We start from the raw sequence: 15,936 nt of genomic DNA, 5'->3' as shown, positions 1-15,936 counted from the left end.
ATTAGTCGTGTGTGTCTATAGCCATCAGTCTTGTGTGTCTATAGCCATCAGTCTTGTGTGTCTACAGCCATCAGTCTTGTGTGTTTTTCATGGTCATCACTCACTCAAGTATGTCATTCTACAGGGCTTTTTGTTGCAAGCATGCGTGTGCATCACTCAAACATGACGTTTGCTTGTAAACAAAAAAATGGGTCTATGAACCTAGCTAAGCTGTGGGGGTCACTAGAGAATGTTTGCTGTGCTGGTGCTTGTGCACATGTGTAATGTTTTGGAAATACAGTACATTGGGTTAGCGCCAGCCTAGTGCATCAACTCTCATCAAAACAAAACACACTGAAAGTAGAGTAGTGAGCATTTTCACATTACAGTTACACATCTAGTTAAATATGTTTTTATTGTCATATTAATATGACAGTTTTGGTTGCACAAAACAAAATGTGTTGAACCAAGAAAAAGTGGCAAGTGATCCAATACACAGTGCTGCTCAACATAATTAATCTTGGCTCAACAAACATAACATCGAATTGAACACATTCATGGGAACATGAGTGGGTAAAGTCTTGTAATCATGTATCTGTGATTCAGTAGATGCAGTAGGCCTAGTAGTGCATAAAGGGAAGGGCTGCCTACAGGATATTTATATCATAGGGGTGGCTTTCTAAACCTTAATGAACAGAAAACACATTAGCATAGTTTGATAACAATAACAAGCTCATTAAACAGTGTTGGCCGTCTCCCACGGGATTGTCTTGTAAGTTTACAGTGATCAGACATCGCTCTCCCCATAGATCTAAATAAATAGGGAGCAAAAGTTTCTTGTTCTGTCCGAAGCTGATTAGCATGTTAAACTCAAACCAAGTGCAGCCAAATTAAATTGACCAACAAAGGTACAAACGTCCAATGCATTTTTTGAAGAACTTGAACTTGACCGGCTAACTTCAAAACAAGTCATCTTAGATATTAACTGAAAAATGTATATGCCCTAACCCTCGTAAAAATCTAGGATTTTTTTCCAACGGGATGCAACTTCTGCCTCCTTGCTGTCGTCAGCCAATTGCTTCTTCCTTGCCACTCCTTCAATGCTGAGCAGCTCCAGGGCTCTCCAGAGTGATTGGCTTGCGAAGCCCCTGCAACCGACCAAAACTGGGGGCATATTCATTACGCCGATTCTGTTGCAAAACGTTTATTCAACGGAAACATACGGAACGAAGCGGGGAGGGACCTACATTCATTTGTTCAATAGAAACTTTTGTGTTCATTGCAAAACACAACTGTTTGCAACTGTTAGGACTAATGTTTTCACACCTGGTAGATTCGAGGCTCTCCATCCATTCTGCTCAGGATGAGGGACTGGTATTTCTTGAGTTTCCAATCATGTGCCTCCTCTATCCTCTCTTCCCAGGGCACTGTAAGCTCGATGACGACCTGTACCTGCGTGGTGCCTCTAGACCAGAGAATGATATCTGGTTTGAGGCTTGTGCTGCCTATCTCCTCTGTAAATCTGAGCTGCTTCTTCATCAACCTCCTGATAGGCTGACAGCCATGTTCAGAGATGGATTTATAGGGAATGTTCTGTTCTTTTCAATAGTGTATCAACATGAGGGTTACCAAGTAAGAAGTACTTATTAATGCTTACTGCTGATACAGTATAAAGAAAAATCCAACATTGAGGGAGAACCTTTCAGAGGAAAATAGTTTTATCTTGTACAATCTGTGTTCCCCTTATCAGGAGTAGAGCACCTAAGAAAATACTTGAAATGGAGGATTCACCATTCAGGGAGAGTTCAGGAGATGGACAAGCCATCGTTTATTATTGAATAAAAAAGTAAATTAGCCACGATACGCCAAACATGTGCCACTTCCATAGATTTCAAATGGCATGATATTCTGTTTAAGTTATACAAAGCATGCTCAAACAATGAACAGTTTATAAATACAGTTATTTACCTTTCTGCAGAGAACACTTCAAAAACAAACACTTTCTCCTGTTGCTTTTCCTTCAAATGTAAAATAGTTCTTAGAAACACAAAGTGAATGACGGGTTCACACCAGCAGTCCTCAGATCACACACCTCGGAATACAAAACCATTTACAAACATTTGGATAGGTAGCATGCATACAAAAATAGACACGTGTTTCTGATCAATGCTTCACAATTTACAATACTGGTTTATTATTGCCAGTTCTCACCTGTCTTTCTGTCTCTGTGCACCAGTTACTGTTTATTATAAGAGAGAGATTACGCCCTGCAGCCATCAACTATTTATGTTCACCCAGTTTTGGAGTGGTAATACTTTCAGAAATCGCTGAGGCACAACACTGAAGTTGAAATTATATCTCCTTAGATTTTGTTCTGACATACCAGTTGTGCGATATCCAGTTTATGAAATAAATATATATGATTAAAATACTGTACACTCTCCTAACACACAGACATACATACTCATTTACCATTCACACATGCATAACATAAACATTGTAGACATCAAAAATACAATTGCTTATTATAGTTAGTTTAAGATCAAGATTCATTGTAGTGTTCCTGTACAGAACCCTGGCATAGTCTTCAGAACAGACAGTACTGTACAGAAGCAGAAGGTTCTAACATGGCCATGCAGGTGAGCAGTGAGTTAAAGGGCGCTCCACTAATGCAGTCTTTCAGATGAGGGGACATATCCAATATCATCAAACCAGAAAAGGCTGTGGAAGTCTTATGTGCCTTCTAGAAGCTTACTCTTCATAAGTCAAACAATACTGTCCTTCACAGACAATGTTCTGAGAGAGTGAGAGAGATAGAGTGGACAGAAACCCAGAGTGAGATGAATATGTGTCCATGAGCTTCTGAAACAGGTGGAGGGGAGGTGGAAATAAAGACACACAGGGCAACATCCTCATGCAAAACAGCATTGAACTGTGCAAAAAATACCATAAAACTCAGGCCATGTTTCAATCAGATCAGCGCTAACAGACAAACTCATAGCTTAATATTGCTTTTATTTAGCCGGTGTCAGAGGTGTAACTGCATTCGTGGACATTGCCATTGGATGCACTGAGTCACATGAGTAGAAATCCCATGCAGCCGTGTTACATGTTTGAACACTGGATTGTGTGATATAATGTTTACCTCCATTAGGCTGATATAAATCATTATTATTTTGTTTAATGATTTTCAATTTGAGTGTCATTATTCCTATATAACCTACACTTTCTCCTTCTGAACTTCTAACGCGGGTGGGACATAAGGACGGGTGTGGTTTTCGTGACAACGACCACAAGCGCAGCCACTCACCGACTTAACAGCTCCAACGCAGATACACCTCCGACATCGCCTAAACAAAGGCAATATTAAGGTATGCGTTTGTTGAATACCGTGAGTTAAAGCTAATCTGATTCAATCCTGGCCACTATATTCTCCAGGGCAATTTATGTTATAACTTTCCTTTAACAATGTCAATGAGAAGAAGACTATTATTGAACTAGAGTTTAATTACTGTAAATAGCGTGAACATGCATTGCACGATGCAATTATTGAATATGTTATGGTTATTTTGATCACTGAACAAACTATTTTGCATGAGGGAAGGTCCTTAGAGGTAGATGTGGGCATGCAGAGAGAGAGTGAGATTGAGTGAAAGAGAGAGGTAGAGAGGGGTTAATCCTGGTTGTTGTGGCTGTCTTCCAGGGATGTGGGCATGTCTGGGGTAGGGCAGTAAGGGCACGTCCCTTGGCAGGATGAATTGGGTGACTATGATGGTGCGGCTGTGTCCATGGTCCGTTCCACACAGGCTATCCTAAAAAACCTAACGACGGGTCAGAGTCCTGAAGAGGGACATTCTGTCAGGGGGAAAGAAGAGTATGATTTAAGATGTGATACACTGTATACAGTACATAAACAGTACACACACTGTACACACTATATTCTATAGGTCCTGTCATCTTTCAATCAAATGTATTTTATAAAGCCCTTTTTACATCAGTAGATGTCACAAAGTGCTTATACAGAAGCCCAGCCTAAAACCCCAAAGAGCAAGCAATGCAGATGTAGAAGCATGGTGGTTAGGAAAACTAGGAACCTAGGAAGAAACCTAGAGAGGAACCAGGCTCTAAGGGGTGGTCAGTCCACTTCTGGCTGTGCAGGCTGGAGATTATAAGGATACATGCAATTAAGGTCAGATCGTTCTTCAAAAAAATTTTCAAACGTTCATAGATGACCAGCAAGGTCAAATAATAATCACAGTGGTTATAGAGAGAGAGAGAGGGAGATGGGGAGAGAAAAAGAGAGGGGGGGGTCATACCTTGAGCGCACTCTGTAGGATGCGGAGACGGTGCAGCTTTTCGCTGAGGAGTGGGTCATTGACGCGGCGGACAAAGGAGCGTTTGTACTCAAGGCGGGCGGAGGGCCGGTGGTCTCCCATGGAGGACAGGTTGGCCCTCTCCAGGGCCCGGTACAGGTCCCCCAGAGAGTCCGCCTGGGGACGGCCCTCTCTCTCACGGCCTGAGGAAAAGCAGAGTCACAATACATGGCATTCACCGGCTGGCACCACACTCAACAACAAAAACAGCAATATGCATGTGCATCAAGATCTCTCATTCCTAGAAGTTCAGAACAATACTGCATTTCCTCAGAGGCAGGCAGAACACACACAGTAAGCTGCTACAGTGGAATGTCCCATGCTATCCTTTACATATACTGCCCTCTTATGGTGCTATTGCCACATAGCTCTTATCTTATCTGGCACCCCTTCAAATGAGTTAATGACAGGTGTATAAAATTTGGCACACAGCCATGCAATCTCCGTAGACAAACATTGGTAGTAGAATGGCCTTACTGAAGAGCTCAGTGACTTTCAACATGCACCATCATAGGACGCCACCTTTCCAACAAGTCAGATTGTCAGAAGTTTCCAGAGGTGTCAACTGTAAGTGCTGTTATTGTGAAGTAGAAACGTCTATGAGCAACAACGGCTCAACCACAAAGTGGTAGACCACACAAGATCACAGAACGGGACTGCCGAGTGCTGAAGCATGTAGCGCGTAAAAATCATCTGTCCTCGGTTGCAACACTCACTACCAAGTTCCAAACTGCCTCTGGAAGCAACGTCAGCAAAATAACTGTTCGTCGGGAGCTTCATGAAATGGGTTTTCATGACCGAGCGGCTGCACACAAGCCTAAGATCACCATGTGCAATGCCAAGCGTCAGCTGGTGTGGTGTAAAGCTCGCCGCCATTGGACTCTGGAGCAGTTAAAACGAGTTCTGTGGAGTGATGAATCACGCTTCACAATCTGGCAGTTCAACGGACATATCTGGGTTTGGTGCTAGGATGCTAGGATAACGCTAGATGCCCCAATGCATAGTGACAGCTGTAAAGTTTGGTGGAGGAGGAATAATGGTCTGGGGCTGTTTTTTCATGATTCGGGCTAGGCCCCTTAGTTCCAGTGAAGGGAAATATTAACACTACAGCATACAATGACATTCTAGACTATTCTGTGCTTCCAACTTTGTGGCACAAAGCGACAAAGCGAGGTCCACACAGAAATAGTTTTGTCGAGATCAGTGTGGAAAAACTTGACTGGCCTGAACAGAGCCCTGACCTCACCCCATCAAACACCTTTGGGATGAACTGGAATGCTGACTGGGAGCCATACCTAATCACCCAACATCAGTGCCTGACCTCATTAATGCTCTTGTGTCTGAATGGAAGCAAGTCCCCACAGCAATGTTCCAACATCAAGTTGAATGCCTTCCCAGAAGAGTAGAGGCTGTTGTAGCAGAAAAGGGAGGACGAAGTCCATATTAGTGCCCATGATTCTGGAATGAGATGTTCAACTGGCAGGTGTCCACATACTTTTGACAATGTAGTGTATGTTGACTAAAACTTAACCAAAGGTTTTGTGTCTGGTGGTTGTCATACTATGCTGTGCATTTGCAATACGTGTTTTGGGGGTCAGCAATATGTGTGTTTTGGAGGTTGTGAAGCTGTGGGGCTGTGCCTCTTGAAGTGTATCATGCAGTATTTGCTGCGTGTTTTTGTGTTAGAGTCTATAGAGGGAGTAGTAGAGACAGTGAGTGATGGAGTGGCAGAGAAATTAGGACAGGAGAAAAGGCCCCTTGGGCATGTTTCTTTGTCCTCTTCAAAATTCAATGTTAACTTGGGCTGAAAGGATTCTCCCTCGCCCCACCTCCCCAAACACTGAGGTGGGGCACAGCGATGTCTCTATCATGGCTGTGTGTGTGTGTGTGTGTGTGTGTGTGTGTGTGTGTGTGTGTGTGTGTGTGTGTGTGTGTGTGTGTGTGTGTGTGTGTGTGTGTCTGCATGTGTGGAAGACATCGAGGAGGGGCCCGGGCTGCCAGGATGAATTAGTGTCAATTAGGACACTAAGATTTCCCCTCACTTTAGAATAGTGTCCTGGAGATCTGTAGGGATGGGGCTGGTCTAAATCTCAGACAATCAGCAATGTCTGTGACACAGACTGTGTCTGAACAATGCCTATAATTAGCAACATCATTCACCATTGGATACCAGGTTATAACCCTATAAGTACTAATTTCCATGTAAGTATATAAAACTATTTTATCCTAGAATGTAACAGGGAGAGAGAGGTTAAGGTCGTTGTCCCATCTCTTTCTTCTCTGTCTCATGGTGCCATGTCTCTCTATCTCATGGTGTCATGGCTGTCACGTCTTTGTCCTGTGTCTCAGTCATGCCTTAGTAATGTCTCACCTGTGTCTCTGGCCAGCTGGTAGTGGTGGTGGTCCCTGTGGTCAGAGGCGCTGGCCGAAGCTGAGAGAATGGCATGGAGCCCACTGTCTCGGGGCAGGGTGAAGCTACGTTGTTTCCCCACAGCCTCTACAGGGACACTGGGGCTGAGTTGCAGGGGCAGTGGGCCATAGTGCTCCTGCAGCAGGCTGCGCTGGGCAGGGAGGGTTGACTGGCGGCGGTACTCCACAGACAGACCTCCTCCTCCAGGGGAACATAGCAGGGCCTCCTCCAGGGGCAGGGGCAGTGTCTGCAGGTAGTGGAGCCCTGTGCTGCCCAAGGGCGTCTCAATCAGGTCCTGCCACGAACGCCGTTGGCTGGAGGACTTCTGGCCAGGCGAGATGCCGCCTCCACTGCTGCTGCCCTCCTGTGGCTCGGGGTGGAACTCCTCATGAGAAGAGCGTGACTGGAAGGTCTCAGAGGAGGAAAGGCGGCCGTGTTTGGGCTCCAGGTATGGACTCATCTGGGACACCTACAGATAACCAGACAGAGAGATGTCATGGCATAGCATTGTGTCATGACGTTGGCCTGGGGGTACGTTTATGACAGTCATAAATACATCTTCCCCCCTTTTCCCTCTCTCTACCCTACTGATGTGACATTTGAAAACGCCTTGGTTAACATAGAGATTCTGGGAACATCAGAAGGAAATTAACTATATTCTGGTAATCCGACCAATTGAACATATGTGGTGGTACTTAATGAATATGATGTCAGTTCGGTTGTCATCTGAGACATTCTCATCGATGATAGGATGACATAAACTCTACAGTGGAAAGTCTACACATCAGAGTTATCGGATTCACATGGAATTGTTGTTCAATTTAAATGTTTGAATATAAAATTATTGGTGAAAAGATTAAATGTAATTTTAGCTTCCAAATGAGAGATTTGGGTTTTCATAAGGTTAGGACTCTGCTCAATCAGTGGCCCGTCCCTGTGAAGAGACATGGGTTTCAAACACACCCTTCTCGCTCCACTATATAAAGCCTTGACGAAAATGTAACCTCCTGTTCCAAGTACGTGAGGTCTGCAGCCTCTGCGTTAAAAGGACTAAAATGTCAACTACAGAACTAAGCAAACCTCAGCGTGAGCTTTGGTTGCGAATGGTATGAACTTTGAACTCTTATTCTCTACAGAAGTGATACCTCCTAGCCGTTGAGTTAGCAACAGCAGCTGCAAACGCGGGCTAGGAAAGAACAGACATCCCGTCTACCACACAATGACGTTACTACAATGTATTCAATTTACCACCAGGGACATTCTTCAAAGGACTCGGTTGGGCAACACGGCCTTCCATCTACCACCAACCTACTGAAGGGCAGCTCAGAGTAAATATTTATTGCATTTTCCTTTTCCAAATGGGCAGTAATTTAGAATGCATAAGATACTGTATTTACAATAGCACAGCTTCGCCCTTTGTTCCTCAGTCTTCCCGCTCTTTCACTCAATCCCAGATCCTTTTCTTTTGTGTAACCAGCTGTCATATCTGTTCCGCTTGCTAGGGACGTTTTCCTTTATGACGTAATTTGTAATCAAGGAATATTTTTTGTAAAGGGAAGAGACTCAGCTAGAGAGGTATATAATGGCATTGTAACAATAATGTAAATAATAGGAGGATTAGAAAAGAGGGAAGAGTCCAGATTAAAACTATGCACAGAGTAGCTTTTCACAGAAAGAGTGACTTACCGAGGGGGGCCTGGGGTAGGTATCGTAGGGGGAGGAGGGCTGTCCTGTTTGGGCATGGTTGAAGGCATCTCCATGTCCTCATGGTCACTTTCACTCCAGTAGTCTGGTCATGATGACAAGGATGAAGCAGAGAAGAGGACACGTCACCATCAGAAAGAGACAATGTGGGGGGATTTTCTAAAGTAGACCTAGGGCAAACGAAGCAGCTCTTAGCCTCTATTATTGTCACCTATATTAACTTCTTATGGCTGGGGGGCAGTATTGAGTAGCTTGGATGAATAAGTTGCCCAAACTAAACGGCCTGCTCCTCAGTCTCAGTTGCTAATATATGCATATTATTATTAGTATTGGATAGAAAACACTCTAAAGTTTCCAAAACTGTCAAAATATTGTCTGTGAGTATAACATAACTGATATTGCAGGCGAAAACCTGAGGAAAATCAAACCAGGAAGTGGCTTCTATTTTGAAAACTCCATGTTCCTTAGCCTGCCTTTGCTCCATTTAAAGGGATATAAACCATATTCCTTTTCATATCGCTTCCTCAAGGTGTCAGCAGTCTTTAGACATAGTTTCAGGCTTTATTTTGAAAAATTAGCGAGAAAGATAACATCGCGTCATTGTATGGCCGGGTGCCAGTAGTGTTTTGAATGCGCAACAGAGTTTGGGTAGCCATTGTCTTTCCCTCTCCTACTGAAAAAGAGAGTTGCGGTTGATATATTATCGATTATATATTTTAAAAACAACCTGAGGATTGATTATAAAAAACGTTTGACATGTTTCTGTGGACATTACGGATACTATTTGCAATTTGTCTGCATTGTCGTGACCGCTCTTTCCTGTGGATTTCTGAACATAACGCGGCAAACAAACAGAGGTATTTTGGATATAAAAATAATCTTTATGGAACAAAAGGAACATTTATTGTGTAACTGGGAGTCTCGCGAGTGAAAACATCCGAAGGTCATCAAAGGTAAACGATTAATTTGATTGCTTTTCTGATTTTCGTGACCAAGCTACTTGATGCTAGGTGTTCATAATGTTTTGTCGAGCGATCGATAAACTTACACAAACGCTTGGATTGCTTTCGCTGTAAAGCATATTTTCAAAATCTGACATGTCAGGTGGATTAACAAAAGGCTAAACTGTGTTTTGCTATATTACACTTGTGATTTCATGAATATAAATATTTTTAGTAATATTATTTGAATGTGGCGCTATGCAATTCAGTGGTTGTTGATGAAAATTATCCCGTTAAGGGGATGGCAGCCATAAGAAGTGAATGTGTATTGACGTATTCTCACCCTGGTCCTGTCGGATCCTCTCCTGCTCCGAGTAACCTGCCACTGCCATGGTCAGACGACTCAGCCACCTGTGAGGGAACAAAATTAATGACCCCATTCCAAATCTCACACACCATTCTGTTATCTCCTGCTGTTTTTGCATCTCACATCAGCTCACCTGGTCATCTGCCTAGCCCTATTTGTCAAAACCGTTCAGTTTTTCTCACCTCCTTGTCTCTGCCTGTCTCCCCCTCCGTGTTAGCTACAGTAATTATGTCTGACAGTGACTCTCACCTGTTCATGTCATCTGCATTGTCTGCTGCAAAGTAGAAACTCTTGATCTTTGGATGGCAGGCCTTGAAAGCACTGGAACACAGAAACATGCGGTCAAGGACAGATTATACCATACGGTAAATAGTGCTGAGCGGTTAGTGCTTTTTGAGGTTGGTTAGGTTCGGTTTCGGTTTGATTATAACAAAATAATCACGTTTTTTGGTTTCGATATTTTTTTAATACATTATGAAATACAGCTTTTTAATGGACATTCCAAAGCCAAAAATAGTGGGCATTTAATTGCCAAAACATTTTAAACATTCCATTGTCTCTGTCACGTCTACATTGGGTAGACATTCAAACCCCCGAGCTGACAAGGTACACATCTGTCGTTCTGCCCCTGAACAGGCAGTTAACCCACTGTTCCTAGGCCGTCATTGAAAATAAGAATTTGTTCTTAATTAACTGACTTGCCTAGTTAAATAAAGGTAAAATAAATCAATAAAATCAATAGAAAAACAGGAAATTACTATGAAATAATAAAATATTTCAGTTATGTGTATTACTTTGTTTTATTTGATGACTTTATTATCTTTCATTTCTTCAAGTCATCTCATCTCTGCTCAGGCACTAGCAGCCAAACCTAACTTTATCTGTGTGCTCCCCATACTGTACTGTCTTTAGTTATCCTATTTAGCTAGCCAGCATAAGTAGCCTATGCTGCAGAACTGTCTGACAAAATCATAGTTCTTCAACGTAGATAAGATATACTTTCACGAACTGTCTCTGTCCCTCTCGTCGTTGTGTTGTGAACATTCCTCTCTCATGTGGTCTGTGTTTATCTAACCCAGGGTTGCCATGTCAAGCAAGAAATTAAGCCCAATGACCACTCTAAACCCACCCAAAAGACCTGAAAAATAGCCTCATTTTTCTATATACAATAAAGCCTTTTTCCATAATGTTATCGAGCCAATTAAGAAGGAATATCATTGTATATTGTAATGACATTAGAAGCAACATTTGGGTTTCTTTCAAATACTAATTATTTTAGTTTCCATACTATAGTGTCTATACTATGCGTTGTGCATGTAACATGAAAAATTATGAAAGTGTTTTAGTCTTGTGAGGGGTGTGATTTGAGAAGCTATAAGAGATAATTGTTTTCCATGAACTTTGCACAGGGAGTAGTCACCGCCCTGGAGTGAGGTCAGGGAGCATGCTAGCCTGCCGGAACCACCCCTTTCCAGCAAAAGGTATAAATGATGGGTTTAAAAAAACTCACATTGGACCAAAAAAGCATGAAGCTGCAGCTGCACATTTAAAGTGGTTTGAACTTTGAAACTCAACACGAGGTGGAGACGATAAACTCACCTCCCAGACAATCATTGGTACGGGTGATTAGCTGTTCTAAGTAAAGTATTTTTGAAAGCGAATTTAAGTAGGATCATCCTGTTACTCTGCTCAAACCATTGATACAGCTAGCTAGCCTATCTTCAAAGAAGCCTCTTCCAGAGTGAATGGAAGGAAAGTCAACTCTGTAGTTCTGTTCAGGACTACACGACAAGTCACCGGATACCGAACAACTACAAAGAAGGACATCAGTAGAAGACTTGTTGGAACCATTTCGGACAATAGGAGCCTTACAAGCATGCTGCAAAAAGGACCAACGCCCTTTCCAAAGCTGCCCTGTTTACCGAGAGATCCCCGGGATTTCACGTAAATACATTCATGATTTCTTGCTCAAAGTGGGCGGCTGTTCGTGTGCAAAGTATTTGGTTACTATAGGTGAGAGTAGTTTCTGAATGTACCAAATTTTAAGTGTCTCTGTCCCTCTCTCTCTCCCTCTCTTCTTTAACAAGCTTTAACAATGTTGTTGTCATTCCGCTAGAGACTGGTTTTCAGTGTATTACGTCTCCAGTCAATAACCGGTGCAGAGTGTGTATGTTTATCCTGTGTCCTATTTAAGTAGCTAATAAATAAATACATTTGTGTTGTAGTGAATCATAAGTAAGGCTCAGGTTTTTGCAGATGCAATGAGGTTACGACTGTTCAGAATGATGATATGATACGAGGTTATGATTAATAAGTTAACTGTTTATAGATGTGATAGGTAAAGATCTTTTAGAGTTTAATTCGGGAGATGGTAAGAAAATAAAGATTAAATAAAAAAATAAAAAATAATTAAAGAGCACTCTCGTGTTGCCCCAGATCCTAATCAGCTAATTGTTACATGATTAATTGAATCGGGTAACAATTAAAGATAATTAGTTAATTTGATGAATAACCGCCTTCAGATTAATATTAAAGTCAAGTCATGAGAATATGTACAGAAACAGTCAAAAGTCTGGACACACCTACTCATTCAAAGGTTTTTCTTTATATTTACTATCTTATACATTGAAGAATAATAGTGAAGACATCAAAACCATGAAATAACACATATGAAATCATGTAGTAAAACAAAGTGTTAAACAAATCAAAATATTTTTTGCCTTGAAGACAGCTTTGCACACTCTTGGCATGCTCTCAACCAGCTTCACCTGGAATGCTTTTTCCAACAGTCTTGAAGGAGTTCCCACATATGCTGGGCACTTGTTGAGTGCTTTTCCTTCACTCTGAGGTCCAACTCATCCCAAACCATCTCAACTGGGTTGAGGTCGCATGATTGTGGAGGCCAGGTCATCTGATGCAGTACTTCATCACTCTTCTTCATCACTCTTCATATTACTCCAGTGCTAGCCTCCCTACACTGGCTTCCTGTTAAGGCAAGGGCTGATTTCAAGGTTTTACTGCTAACCTACAAAGCATTACATGGGCTTGCTCCTACCTATCTTTCCGATTTGGTCCTGCCATACATACCTACACGTACGCTACGGTCACAAGACGGTCACAAGACGCAGGCCTCCTAATTGTCCCTAGAATTTCTAATTTCAAACAGCTGGAGGCAGGGCTTTCTCCTATAGAGCTCCATTTTTATGGAATGGTCTGCCTACCCATGTGAGAGAAGCAGACTTAGTCTCAACCTTTAAGTCTTTACTGAAGACCATCTCTTCAGTGGGTCATATGATTGAGTGTACTCTGGCCCAGGAGTGGGAAGGTGAAGGGAAAGGCTCTGGAGCAACGAACCGCCCTTGCTGTCTCTGCCTGGCCGGTTCCCCTCTCTCCACTGGGATTCTCTGCCTCCAACCCTATTACAGGGGCTGAGTCACTAGCTTACAGGTGCTCTTCCATTTCCATCCCTAGGAGGGGTGCATCACTTGAGTGGGTTGAGTCACTGACGTGATCTGACGTGATCAACTGTCTTGGGTTGTGCCGTGGTGGAGATCTTTGTGGGCCATACTCGACCTTGTCTCAGGATGGTAAGTTGGTGGTTGAAGATATCCTTCTAGTGGTTTAAGAAGTGAGGGGGACATAATCATATATATAATTTTTTATCCAGTCGGGTAAACACTCCAAACAGGATATCCGACCATTCGGAGGCATCCGCATGGTCCTAAAGCACACCGTTGCCCAGTTTTGTATCACATTCTAAATTATAAAACGGGGGACAAAAATGCTATTTCAGAATGTGGGGGGACATGTCCCCAGTGAAACGTGCACCCCTGGCCTAATCTGACTACTGTTACCGTCAATCTAATGCATTCATAATAACACAAGTCTACAACAACAATAAACTGAAGTCATAGGCTATTTATTAAATTGGTTTGCCAGCTCCAGGTAGGCTACACACGTGACACAAATTGATTTGAAATAACGCCAGTGATATCGTAATTTCAACATGTTTATTTTATTAAATGGTAGCCTACAATGGCATATACATTAATAGGCTACTTGATGGCCAACATAGGCAAATGTATAATTCTCCACATTAGCCTAATGTCAGTTTCATTGAGGACTTTTCTCCATAAAAACAACCATGTGAGGGAGTTCCATAACTTGCATTTCAAATCTCCACTCGGGCAGCCCCTGAGACCCAAGAACTGAGCATGCATAAAGCACTTCGCTTGATACCGTTTTATTTAAGCAGTCAACATTAGAATGCAGTTTAAACCACCTCTGAGCAAATGTATGTAATGTGCTCTAGTGTGCCTAAAGTCATTTTCCAGTACTTTTTCTCCATTATTTCTTGATGTGCATTAGTTCTAGTGTAATAATATGTTTTATGGAAAAAAGGGTTACAAATAGGTGTCTCCATACTGACAATCTAAATAGCCTACCTACAACTGGGAAAAAGTTGTCACAATGTGCACGCGTGCTGCTCTCTCTCCTCTCGCTCACGTGACACAGCCAATAAATGTAATGCTCTGTCAACACACACACACGCGCACACAACTGTCACGCCCTGACCTTAGCGAGCCGTTTTATTTCTCTATTTGGTTAGGTCAGGGTGTGATTTGGGGTGGGCATTCTATGTTGTCTATTTCTTTGTTTTGGCCGAGTGTGGTTCTATCATTGTCTCTGATTGGGAATCATACTTAGGCAGCCTTTTGCCCACCTGTGTTTGTGGGTAGTTATTTTCTGTTTAGTCTCTGTTACCTGACAGAACTGTTCGCTTTCGTTTTGTTACTTTGTTTGAGTGTTTTTTGATAATAAAAGAAATCATGAACACTTTTCACGCTGCGCTTTGGTGGACTCCTTCCGACGACAGGCGTGACAGAACTACCCACCAAAGAAGGACCAAGCAGCGTGGTCAAAAGGGCGAGTGGACATAGGAGGAGATCCTGGACGGAAAAGGAGAGTATCGCCGTCCGAAGGAGGAGATAGAAGCAGCAAAAGCGGAACGGAGGCATTACGAGGAGTTGGAACAACGAGGCAAGAAGGAGAGGCAGCCCCAAAACATATTTTATTTGGGGGGGGGGGCACACGGGGAGATTGGCAGAGTCAGGATTCAGACCTGAGCCAACTCCTCGTGCTTACTGTGGGGAGTGGTGGAGATCTTTGGGTTGGAGCGAGCAGTCGCATCCGCACTTCGGTCTGCACTTCGGTCTGCAGGTAGTATAACTTTTCATTACATTTCATTACATTTCATTATAGTACAACGGTTTGATTTGTCTAATCTTAGCAATTTCTTCTTAGCTAGCTACATAGCCGTCTTTGTATCAAAGATAATTGCGTAATTATCGTATTTCGTCGTCCTAACGTATCTGCCCAGCAGCTAGCCAGCTAGCTAACGCCCACCGTCTACATAGCTAGCTACATAGCCGTCTCTGTATCAAAGATAATTGTGTAGATAATTGTGTAGTCTAGAGTGATTTTCTAGGTTACCTAGCCAGCTATTGTCGTTCTTTTAACGCAACGTAACGTAATCAACACTGCTAGCTAGCTAGCCAGCTAGCCCCTGAATCAACAACGCAGCCAGCTATTTGTCGTCCTTAACGTAGGAGACACTGCTAGCTAGCTAACAGCTAGCCAACGTCTACCGATTAGAACTCAACAACCCGGTCGCATTCCGCCTCGCTCCACAGGTAGTATCACATTTTCATTTCATTTCATTACAGTACAACGGTTTGATTTGTTTGATCGTAGCTAGCTACATAGCTAGCTACATAGCCGTCTCTGTATCAAAGATAATTGTGTAGTCTAGAGCGATTTTCTAGGTTACCTAGCCAGCTATTGTCGTTCTTTTAACGCAACGTAACGTAATCAACAACGCAGCCACTGCCAGCTAGCCTACAAAGTCAACAACGCAGCCACTGCCACCTAGCCTACTTCAGCAGTACTGTATCATTTTTAATAATTTTAGTCAATAAGATTCTTGCTACGTAAGCTCAACTTTCTGAACATTCGAGACGTGTAGTCCACTTGTCATTCCAATCTCCTTTGCATTAGCGTAGCCTCTTCTGTAGCCTGTCAACTATGTGTCTGTCTATCCCTGTTCTCTCCTCTCTGCACAGACCATACAAACGCTCCACACCGCGTGGCCGGGGCCACCCT

General features: G+C 42.8%; 1 protein-coding gene across 1 annotated transcript in view; it reads right to left on the bottom strand.

Annotated features, from left to right (window-relative positions):
- Nucleotides 1-1,778: 1,778 nt before the first annotated feature.
- Nucleotides 1,779-15,936, bottom strand: part of LOC115135829 (connector enhancer of kinase suppressor of ras 2-like) — a 61,978-nt gene continuing 47,820 nt past the window's right edge. Inside the window, 7 exon segments of the mRNA XM_065023676.1 lie at nucleotides 1,779-3,834; nucleotides 4,296-4,495; nucleotides 6,724-7,231; nucleotides 8,449-8,480; nucleotides 8,483-8,551; nucleotides 9,751-9,818; nucleotides 10,024-10,095. Coding sequence (XP_064879748.1) covers nucleotides 3,787-3,834; nucleotides 4,296-4,495; nucleotides 6,724-7,231; nucleotides 8,449-8,480; nucleotides 8,483-8,551; nucleotides 9,751-9,818; nucleotides 10,024-10,095 — 997 coding nt within the window. The 3' untranslated portion in view covers nucleotides 1,779-3,786.

This window comes from Oncorhynchus nerka, linkage group LG10 (assembly GCF_034236695.1).
Source record: "Oncorhynchus nerka isolate Pitt River linkage group LG10, Oner_Uvic_2.0, whole genome shotgun sequence".
NCBI lineage: Eukaryota > Metazoa > Chordata > Actinopteri > Salmoniformes > Salmonidae > Oncorhynchus > Oncorhynchus nerka.
The sequence above is the reverse complement of the archived record's forward strand: the minus strand, read 5'-3'. Positions and strand labels throughout refer to the sequence as shown.